The sequence below is a fragment of the Anoplophora glabripennis genome, unplaced genomic scaffold (genome assembly GCF_000390285.2).
Source record: "Anoplophora glabripennis isolate ALB-LARVAE unplaced genomic scaffold, Agla_2.0 scaffold64, whole genome shotgun sequence".
In the NCBI taxonomy this organism is placed as follows: Eukaryota; Metazoa; Arthropoda; class Insecta; order Coleoptera; family Cerambycidae; genus Anoplophora; species Anoplophora glabripennis.
Genome location: NW_019416216.1, coordinates 723841 through 736171, shown reverse-complemented (window position 1 = coordinate 736171; position 12331 = coordinate 723841). Strand labels below are relative to the sequence as shown.

At 34.1% G+C, this 12331-nt stretch overlaps 1 protein-coding gene across 1 annotated transcript in view; it reads left to right on the top strand.

The window, feature by feature from the left end:
- Positions 1–12331, top strand: part of LOC108906696 (Kv channel-interacting protein 4-like) — a 405856-nt gene that overhangs the window by 381691 nt on the left and 11834 nt on the right. The window contains exon 6 of the mRNA XM_018710032.1: positions 8430–8642. Coding sequence (XP_018565548.1) covers positions 8430–8642 — 213 coding nt within the window. The remainder of the gene's footprint in view (positions 1–8429; positions 8643–12331) is intronic.

The window sequence follows — 12331 nt, the reverse complement described above, 5'->3', positions numbered from 1 at the left end:
TAAACTATATCTAATATTATTATGCTACTTTTATTAAAACCGTTTTTTTTTATAAATTTTACAGTTGCAGAGTTACAGAAGAATCCCAAACTCAAAACATACTGCGTAGTAATGGATATCCACCTTTACATATGTTCAATCACACAAGTGCGGTACTTTCTCACTCCCACTAGCCCGCGCTTCTTTAAAAATATTAATCTACAGCGTTACGTTTAATAAACTATATAGCAAAAAGTCTGAATAATCATTATGACTTTAACACCTTAATATGTGTTTTTTAACTTTCAACTTTGCTCTAGATAAACTCATTTTCTCTATTTGACCAATCAATCTTACAACAATTACAATTTATCATCATCATTTTACGGAAATTGCAGTTTTTCGCTGGAAATAGAAACGGTAATACAATTTAGTACACGTTTTACTATACTAGTTTAAGCTTGTGAGCGCAGAAACGGAATTACAAATTTTATAATTCGTGCCGAGATGCGGCACATAAAAATAACTAATAATTTTCCTTTACCTGGGCTTTGTAATAACCTACATCGGCGAGCAACTAAAAAAAAACTTCTAACAAAAAAACTCTTCAGTCCGCTAGATGAACTTTTCGCATCACTTCACAAGACAGAAAGCAAACCCGAATCCTCTTTGAATGATGAGAGAGTTTGCTGGAACGTTTTTCTTGATATTACGTACAATTTCCCGGGCTTTGTTCGCACAAGATCAAATGTTTTCTAAAGGGTTCATCAGGCGGGAGCAGTTATTGAATTAATTTCAAGTGGGCAGACGAAACTCGGGTACTGGCTATGTGCAAGTACCGACCCATTTTCGAGATATGATTAGAGTACATTTGTAGATTTAAGAAAATGAATTCCTTTGTCGACTTGAATTTAGTTACCATAAACTAATGCAAAAAAATAAAGGGGTCAAAAGAATTTCCGCGATTTTCCCGTGATATTTGACAGACTCTATTTAGGTGAAAAATGGTCGTATCGGGAATAAAGAAAAAACATTTTGAAGCTCTAAGATTCTAGTTTTTAGATCTTTTGGTCGAAATTTTTTAGGAGCTACGGTTATCATGACTTCTAAGAAAAAAAGGAAAAAATTTGTTCAGTTAAGCTTGTTTATTCAGCTTCAATTTCCTTATTTTCAAATTTCAATACGACCATTTTTCATCGAAATATTGGACTTTTAATGGAAAAGGACCCTTTTGTCTTCATCATCGATATCTCGGCGACAAATGATCGTACAAACAATTGAAAGACAGTTTCGAAAACTGGAATAAATTTCATATAACATGCTGCCGCAACTTTTCGGAAAAATATTATTTTCTTCTTTTACACGAATTTAAAAGAAAGGAAAAAAAGGTAATTTATGTTTTTTTAGAAAATTGACGGCTAAATTAGAAATATTCATGAAATGACTAATGTTAAGCATGAATTTTACAGTTTGATATATCCAGTTGAACTCTGTGAAGTTTCGTCTCGATCTAACTAACCGTTTCTTTGTTTCAAACAGTCAAACTTTTGAAAAAAATTAAAGGGTCACGTTTTTTGAGCTTAAACACTTCATAATCATGATTAAAATGAAAAAGAGATTTTTTTGAGGTTTCTTCACATTTTTACCGCAAATAATGTTTAAATTGATGAAAAAAAAATCTAAGATCTAAAAACTAGAATTATAGAGCTTCAAAATACCTTTTTTAATTCCCGATACGACCATTTTCCACCTAAATACAGTTTGTCAAAAATCATGGAAAAATTTTAGAAATTCTGTTTACACTTTATTTTTTTGCATTAGTTTATAAAAATTACTAAATAAAACTTTCATTCTCGATTGCAAAAATAGCAATTTTGCAATCTAGCACCAAAAATAACTATAAACATTGCTGACGTTATTAGCACAAGGGATTGTATTAATTATTTTCAAATCTACATGCCATATTACCTACCCTCGTTTCAGCCAATTTAAAATATGAAACCACAATATTGTTTTGTTAGTGTGGGGTACGACAATATATTATAAATGGTTGAAATAAGGTCAACAAGGTTAGGCTACCCACAGTAAATCCCTTTAATCGAGATCCTTTCGGCATATTTGCCGAACAGTCGTTGGTCCTAACAATGCAAATCACGGTAAGCTCTGCTTACTTATTGTCTAAAATCATTTCGCGATTATACGGACTGCAGCGAAATATGTCCGGCAATATCGCATTAAAATCTCGTAATCCCCAAAGCGCATAATTAAAACCGCCATTAGTTGCAGGGAATTAGAAATGGAGCACGGTGCATAAGCCGAAGCAGTATTTCGAGTTTTCTTCACGGACCAGTGAGTTCGGTATTTGCATTTGCAACTGGCCCCACGCCGGGCAATTTGCGCATTATAATTAGATGATCACTTGGGAGAATATCGTTTAAGATTAATTTTGCAACACGTTTGCGGCTAGCGCAAAGCATCCCACTGAAATATAGGGGAGAGTGGGGTAGTGTGCGAGGTATCTTCAATCATCCGTAACTATTGGCGGCGGAACATCTTTTGCTGGGACGGGGTTTGAGCCCCCTTGAAAAATGCAGTCTTTCATAAAATAAAAACCAATATAAATTTTACCAAATTGGTGAAACATATCGGATGATCATTGTCAGGTTCTGGAGCTGGATCAACGAAGCACGCGCAGGCACGCAATTTAAAGTTAGAAGGTCGTTCGCGATCGCGATAATGCATTATTTTTTAACAAATCTGATGCGCTCGGTCTACATTGGGGGGGTTAGGTCCTACGTTGGGAGGGGCTTAGCCCCCTCTAGCCCCCCCTTTCCGCCGCCAATGTCCGTAACCCAGTTACTATTGATATTGAGAAAATTATCTACTTTCGAACTAAACAGACCTGTAACCTGAGGGGTTATTTCTTTACTTATCTATCTACTGCTATGACCAGTATCATAACGGTGTTAACTGACAAAAGAGTTTACTATTAACGTCTCGAAAGGGAGTTTATAATTATCATTACACCTTAATTAATACGTGGGAACTTAGAAATGTTGTACGTTCAGCGAATGAATACCGTATGTCGCTCATGTACAAGGTAATCCAGTGGTTGGTTGTATAGGGTGACACTTAAGTTGGAAGAACAAGCAAACACTAAAACCTTCGGGAAGGGTATTGACACGCGACAGCGTACCGAGATTCAGGAAATGCGCGAACCATAGCAAAATTTGGAATCCATTATTAAATTAAATTATTAAATTAACCCGAGACTCTAAATCTAAGTAGACTGCTCAATGTAGAACCCAAGGAAAAACTGACTTTTTTCGGAGATCTCTCCTGAATTCGACACCTCGCTTCGACACGCCCATTTCTTGGATCCAGAAGTTTCTGTTCTTATTTTATTGGTGGGCTCCTAAATATCGGGAAGCTTTGGCTATGTTAATAATTACCTAACTGACTGGACTTATATTTATATAAATAATTCTGTGACTAACTGTACTCGCAAATAACCCTAGCCTTCCTCTAGTGACTCCGTGTAGCAATACGGGACGGATTAGTCAATCTCATTTAATCTATTCTTATAGCTTGGAAAATCCACCTAAAACCAGCTATTTGATCTATTATTTTTCTAACAACTTATTCTTGGAATTCCCACGTTCTTTGGAATGCATTTCGCTACTACATACTAAAATCTCATTCTGATTATGGACCAAGTTTCTATACAAGGCAATGCCAATAGTAATAATAGTGGCATGCATTAGCATTTGATTAATGTTAGTAGCAGTTCTTGTATTTGACTTAACGCAATTATTTTAATTTAATTAATAAACCTGACTTATAAATCCATGTAAAAACTAGATAAATCGCTAGTACCTACTCAGAAAAACGTATACTCCTCCCTATCAAATGAAAGAAATATTCTTCGATTTACTTCCTGTATTGTCTGATTTGTTGGAATATTAATAATATAATAATAATAATAATACGTTTATTTAGCACTTGCTATTTCAGTTACAATAGTCGTTAACATTGTTTACATAATTTGTATATTATCAATTATTTCATAATATTGTCTGATTTATTTCCTGCATATTTTTACAAATTGATAAAGAACCGAAAGCCTATGGTTAATATATAATACCTATATAATTTAACCAAGTGTTATACTTATTAGAAGCTGTTGAGTAAAAAAGCATCAGTTCCTATGAAACTTTTGGTAAAAAAAGTATCAAGAAACTCATGTTCAAAATAAATATTTATAACGCCACTACAGTAGCATAACAGTTTCTACAGCTTTTTTAAATTTATGTAGAAAACATTTCCTAAACTATTAATTTTACAGAGTTGAACCAAGAGGGTATTATTGTTGGCAAAGTCTTCAGGGAACTTATTTTTGATACAGGCAGATTGCGATCGTCATCTATGCAAAAATTTTGTTAACCATTGGGCATAGTCCGTCCCTGGCGTTCTGGGCATATTCAAGTTTCACTGACAACATCAACAAGCTGTACGCTTGTGTTATCGATCACCAAATTTGCATCATGCTGAAGTTAATATTTAGATATTGTAAATAAAAATAACTTTTTAATTTTCATCTTTGAAGGCCCGTAACTTGTTAACGAAGACCCGTATGGAAAAAAATATATGAAGAATTATTATTATTTTGACCTCATCTATTTGTAGGTACTCGACTTTTTTGTATCAAGTACTGTATTTACAACTTATAAACAGAGATATGAAAGTAACATGAGTAAAAAAATATGCAGTATACAAAATAACTTTTTCCTACCCTCTAAATAATGCATGTCTATTTCAAATTTATATTTACAAACATATTGCAACTTTTATTAACGAACAATTGGCGCTGTGACTTCAAGAACCATAAAGATCAACAGATATATATCATTACGATATAGTGATAAATTGAACGCTGGTTTCCTTCCTTTTTCGGTGGGCTGATGATTGATTTAACGAAATCAATCCCCTTAAAAGGAAAAAACCCTCGTTCTACCGCATCCACATACAAATATTATTGCCACCCGCAAATGATTCACTACGTTAAACTGTCATAAAGAGCGTGCATAATACATCCGATCTAAATCGCACTCTTAAATTTTGTTACAAACCCGTAAATATGAAAAGGCAACGATGGTCACTTTTACATATTTTAAATACAGAAAGAGATATACGATATTCGTTTTTTACACCACGAATTGTACGTGACATTGCACACAAGCCCCTGGTGAGGTGTTCGAGCAACAGGTGTGTGCATCGTACATCAAAATGCATTTATTCGGAGACAAGTTTTACCTTTACGGGTGTATTCGTGTTATCGGTAGTTAAAGTTCATTAAACATAAAAGCAAAGGACTGAAAGCATATATCGATCCTTTCGGAAGCCCATAAAGCAGTAAAGACACCTGCTCTGCTACTGGATATTACGCAACGTTAAGCCAGCCACTCACTACTCGGTTTTTGCCCAGTAACTTGATACGTTCTGTAGGTTTTAGTGAACGTGGCAGTAAGTAAGTGCTAGTAAGCCATATTCATCATGTATGTACTTAGTACAAGCCATCACTCGAGGGATGGTAATGTAATGTAATCTGGCGTGGGGTTTCATCTCTTTTGACAATTTGCGACTAATGACTGTAAGCTGAAACGGTATACGATGGTGAATTTTTCACATAGTATTCGGCATTTGCCAAATAGGTACTTGGTGTTTACTAAGTAGACTTTAAGATCGTAAAGACATAATCTCTCCATAACACAGAATGTCAAAGTCTTCAAGAGCTCGTGATACTCGTCAAAATAATAGAAAAGGTTTTTATGAACATATTCCGAGACATGTTCTCTAAAATGTTCAATATGGAAATTACACACTAGTTCGTCGTTTATTTTGACGCGACACTAATGAATGTAAAAATGCCTTATATAGAGTTACACTTCGTACGATATTTGTTGAGATAGCGTTCCATGAAACTATTTGGTTTCAACAAGATGGAGCTCCACCTCACTTTGGCTTAGAGGTTCGGCAATATCTTGATGATACGTTTCCTGAAAGATGGATAGGGCGGAGAGGATCTTTGGAGTGGCCCCCGCATTCTCCCGACTTTACTCATTTGGATTTTTTTCTATGGGGTCATTTAAAATCTAGGGTATACTTCAATCTACCAAAGAATTAGACTTACAACTGAGAATTCGTGGTGAAATGGAAATAATCAGCCCAGAAATTATTGAGCGTAGTGTGCAAAGTGTTTACGCTCTCTCTGGTTGGTGCCAAATTGTTGGTGGAGAACAATTTGAAAATTTACGTTAAATTTCGTTAATTATTTGCATTTCTTTCGTTTCCAAGTACAATTTCTTTTATGAAAAATGACATTAAATAATTTTTTGAAACAAATGTCATTCTCTCTCAATATCTCGCTTGTTATTTGAGATAGATCCATCAAACCCTACATCATTGTATTCGTAAGAGAAAGCTTTATCCGAATATGAAAAAATATACAGGGTGTTCCATAAGACAAAACAAGTTTATTTGCTGCCCAGCTTTTCTGGGTCATCCTGTATACAACTGGATCATCTTAAAGGATGCCCCTCCGGAGAACAAAATCGACCTGTCTCGCCGTTTTTTTAAAAATCACTTGTTATAAAAGTTATGAATTTTGTCCCAAACTTACAAGTAGTTCAGATAACAGAACTTGTTTGGCTTATTCTTTTCTTGAAATTCTGTCCCAACAAAATATTGTACGGACTGTATTTTCATGAAGAAAAATCTGTGCATCTCGTCGTTACAGACTTACATTGATCTTTCTTACAATTAGCCTTAACTAGAAATCTTTGATCTGTGCTTGTTATTCTAGCCGCTAGAGGGCGTCAAACCTTGAATTGAAATTTTAATATTTTTTAAATAATGTGTAACATTGTAATCGAAGTAATTGTACTTTAGTACTTCTTATTTTTCTGTTTTCTCAGAGGGTGCAACTTTTTCCATGTTGTCTTTTGTTTCGTAGTTGTTTTCGAGTAATATAGCACTGTTAACCAGTACCGCCGTCTTTTCGATACAAATCTGATTTAATTATCACAAAAAATTATTTATTTGATAATAAAAATGAAAGAATGCGTCGAACAGTTCATTTTATAACTGAATGGTTTCTCATCAAAAATATAAAAATTAAGAAACATAAAAGTTAGTAAAAAAAAAACTTAATTGCAATTATTCTTATTATTATTTTCTTATATTTTTTAAATTAATGTGATTTAAAATTCAAAAATTGTAATATCGTTAGAATTATGTACAAAGAATTTACAATAAAAAACAAACTTGAAAACCTTTGTAATAAATAAAATCTGAACTTATACAGGGTGTTTCAGAAAGACCTCCCGTAGATTCAGGGAGTGATAGTACGACAAAAAATAAGAATTTATTGTCTTATGAACTATATGTCTATCTCCTCTTCTTTTCGAGATACAGAGCCATAAAATAAAATTTTTTAAATAGAATTTTTACGAAAATTTCCAAAAATTTTAGTGTTAGTGACTGTAGTTAGCAATGACTAACTCATAATCACTAAAATTTTGATATAAAGTTAATTAGAGTTTAAAATACTACTGAGAATGTATGCGTTGTTTATTCATCCATCAATAAGTTTTGTCATAAGCCTACTTTGAGAAAAGTCACTTATTTTCTACACCGTAATATTGTAAGAGTTCAATTAAAAGCCTTTTATCTCGAAAACCGTCCAGATTAAGAAGTTCTGAGCACATTTATTTAGAAAATAATTGTACATTAGAAATTGGAGCCAGAAAAAGACCTAACCTCAAAAAAATTAGAACCGAAAACGTAACAGGAATGTTGCGTAACTAGCGCCCTCTACGAAATATCTAAAAAATAATTAGACCAGCGTATTTGGCGTCCTTAAAAACCCCGGGATACCAAATTTCATAGAAATATTTCGCTTCGTTTGAAAATTTTTGTAAAAATTCTATTTAAAAAATTTTATTTTGTCGCTCTGTATCTCGAAAACAAGAGGAGATAGACATATAGTTCATAAGACAAAAAATTCTTATTTTTTGTCATACTATCACCCCCTGAATTTACGGGGGATCTTTCTGAAACACCCTGTATAACTATGCTTGTTTATGAGGTGGTTCCGTTTCTGTAAATGCAATTGCTTCAGTTATTAGATAAGTCAAAAGTTGGTTTATTCGTATATTCGAGACATGCCAAACATTTTTGAAATCGTATAATCCGACTATTTTTCGAACTTCGACTTCCTCTGGCGATAAACGAAGTAACTTTGTAGATGTAAAATTCATTAAAACTACTTAATTTGACATATTCAAATATTCTGTATAAATATGTGTTTAGTTGTGATAGGACGTTTCGAACATCGACCCCTTTCATTCGAGACGTCTGGACCTAACAACTAACGAGCCCTTTCATTGCAGGATTTCGTGCAGAACCTGTCCATCCTGTCGAGGGGCTCGCTGGACGAAAAGCTGCGCTGGGCGTTCTCCCTCTACGACATCAACGGGGATGGCTGTATCACACGTGAGGAAATGACGGATATTGTTTCCGCTATCTACGACCTGATGGGGAAGCTGTCCGAGCCCTGCATAGACGAAGACACGGTAAAGGAGAAAGTGGATAGGATATTTCAAGTAAGCAGTTGGCATTGTCATGCTCTATTGTTTCATATACTGTTAAAAGCAAAGCAACAACCAATCCTCAAAATAAAAGCAGGGCTTAATTTAAGGAAAAAACATTTTATTTATCCATTAATTTGCAAGGTTATTACATAAATTTAAAAACTAAATGTTGCTGTCAAAAGTGATATAAAATATCAGAAAATTATCTTGAATTTTTTTGACAAAATTATGGACAGTAATTTCGCTTACCTGGAAACAACTCTTCGAATCGTTGATGGTCCTTTAGGAAATCCCCAGAGGAAGAAATCGCACGGACTGATGTCAGTCGACCTTGGTGACCATTTGGACTTTGTTGTTGCATGAAATGTGTTGCCCAGTAGACTTGTGTCGCGACAACTGAATTGTTTCATGCGCCATGTAACAGATTGGCGCTATCTTTCTGGAACCATAAATCCATGCCATTTAAATGTGGCCATAAAATGTTCAATATTATCTCACAATAACATCGACGATTGACAGTTACTGCGTTTCCGACGTCATGCTAAAAAAAATACGAACCCATCACTCCACTAGAGTAAAATCTACATCAAACTGTCACTCTCTGAGTGTCGTTTTGGTCCCAAGTTCAACAGTTTCATTATATTTGTTTATCTGCTCCCACTATAGTACATAGACTATAGTCTGTTCGGAAATGAAAGAGAGTAATAAAACCCCGAGATAAGAACCGCCCATGGGCTTGGTAATATTTCGTTTCAGGTAATTATCGGGTAACACTAATGCTAACAGGTAATGGGTGTACATTAGTATATTTTACTGGATACATCATAGGGCAGGAGCCAGTGTATTGTGACAGATCAATACAGTCTTAGAGCTGAATATACGAAGACGTGCTAGTGCAGTAGAGTAAAATTCGACTTGTGTTTAGTGACTATTGTGCCAGTGGATATAATATTGTTTGGATAAAATGTCGAGCTTATCAGATTACGTACCTGCTAAACGCTTGAAAAGATATGCGCTGTCTCGGAATGAGAAGATTATTATATTAAATGTATTTAATGCATTGAAACACCAAAATCCTACCAACAGTGTTGACGACATCGTGGAAAAGTGTTCCAAAATGACAGGGATTGGAAAATCGACTATCTACAGACTTTTAAAGGAAACAAAAAATGAACAAGATACTGTAATCCCCCAAAATCATCTACAGGGAGGTCAAAAGTCGTTATAGATGATTTCTTCAAAAATGTCATTCGCAGAAAAGTACACTCATTTTATTTTAAAACATAAATACCAACGCTAAACAAAATTTTAAGTGAACTTTTAGAGGACAACGATTTGCCAAAAATCAGTAGAAGCAAATTATGGGCCGTCTTACGAGAGTTGAATTTTTGCTGGGAAAAGCAGAACAGGAAGTCAGTTCTTATCGATAAAGATGAAATTATTTGTTGGCGAAGATCCTACTTAAGATCAATTAGAAAATTCCGTGACGAAGGGAGGAATATTTATTATCTAGACGAAACTTGGGTCAACGAGGGATATACTGTAACAAAAGTACGGCAAGATAAAAACGTAAAAAGTTTTCGACAAGCATTTTTGGATGGACTTTCAACAGGGTTCAAGGCACCTTCAGGTAAAGGGCGAAGATTAATAGTGACACATATAGGTAGTGCCAGTGGTTTTGTAGATGGCGGTTTACTTTTATTTGAATCTAAAAATACAGGTGAACGAAGACATGAACGCAGATGTTTTCGAAGAGTAATTTACACAGATGTTGGATCTTATTCCTCCGGGGTCTTCACGGGCAGACCGAGCGGACGCCTACGACTGCTTGGAGGAAAGCCGATATAATTCTATGGTTATCCGGAAAAAACATTTCTTTTGAAATAAATATGGTGAAAAAGGAATTTTTGACACTTGTCAATCTTAATAAAGATCAGAAAAAATATGTTATCGATGAAATGGCAACAAATCGCCAAATAACGGTACTACGATTACCACCTTATCACTGTGAACTTAACCCAATCGAATTAGTCTGGGAGCAGGTAAAAGGAGATGTAGCGCGAAATAATACGACGTTTAAATTAAGTGACGTGAAAATTTTGTTAAAAAATTCCTTGGAACGAGTAGCTGCAGATAACTAGCAAAGATGTATACATCATGTACAAAAAGAATAGGAGAAAATGTGGGAACTCGATAATTTAATTGACGTTACTGTGGAACCTATCGTTATCAATCTAGGAGACGAAGATAATTCATCAGAATACGTATTCAGAGGATGAATTTTAATATACCTACTTTTTTATTTTTTTTATTGTACATTTATACAACACTACATTTACTCACCATAATTTGAATTTTCAAAATACATATATTTTTGTGTGGAATAAAAGTCTATTCATTAAATTTAAATAAATATTTTGATAATAATATTGAATAATTTTATTTGAATTACTAAAAACCCTCTTAACCCGGTTATGATGATTAAAGTAGCCTCATGTTTTGAAATGCTGTTTTTATATTGTTTACTTATAAGAGAAATGGACCGAGAAATTGAAGCGGCATAGACAAAGACGGATTATCGGTGTTTAAATTTTAGCTACCTGCTACAATTTAGTACATTCCGATCGCACAAAGTTTTGTTAAAAGTACACCGATAATATATAATATAAAAATATAAGCACCAGTACTACATTTATTTACGATTTGCATACATAATAAGCTTTTATTACTCTCTTTCATTTCTAAACAGGCTATATTAATATATTGTTTTTAAGGAGGTATGGACAACGGGAGGTAAGTGAGGTAACTTCCCTCTCTAAGGAAAAAAGCAATTTCGAGTTATAAATGCATATTTTATGAACAAATAAATAGGAATATTTGATGAACATTACATTTTATTATTATTTATCAATATTTATAGTAATTGTACAGTTATTACATCTAGTAAGATTTATAAAATCTGGATAATTATTCCCCTAGCGTTTACTAGTTCTCATTGCATTGCCGATGTTCTTCGGAATGAATGGCCTATATATGTTACAGGATGTTTTAGTTTCAAATACTGTGTAATCATAGATTCTTGCCGACTGATTGGTTGTAACATCTACCTGCTTGATAGCGCATAAAGAAGCGTGAAATTTCAGTTTTAATTTCCAATCTAATCTTGATATATTTCTTGAGAATTTCTAGGTGAGAAACAGAACCCAGACGAGAAGTAGTTGTAAACGTACGTGACATACCATTTTTAGAATCTGGAATTGGAATTACAATAATGTCATCGAAATTTTTGATATTGTCCGAAGTAAATTTGCATAACTCATCAGAACGGCATGCTCCTGCAATGCCTAAGACCGTCACTACCTTCATTAGCAAATATGTGTATTATCGAGTGCCTGAATGGTTGACTTGTTCTCTTTGCTGCACTCTTATTTGAAAATCACTCATTTAGAAATAATAATTCAAAACCAGCAAAATTGCAACTATGTAGCTTTGTTTATAAACATCTTAGAAACGTCAAAATCCAAACAACCAAGGCGATTTTGCAAGATTTCGAATAATGTCAAAATGAGTTGATTAAGAAATGTCAAAAAATAAAACCTAATCTTTATTTCATGAACCATAAAGAACTGTGGGAGCAAATAAAATGTTATACACCACGCAGCAGTTAAGTATAATTTACCAGTCTCTATTGCCAGCGCTCC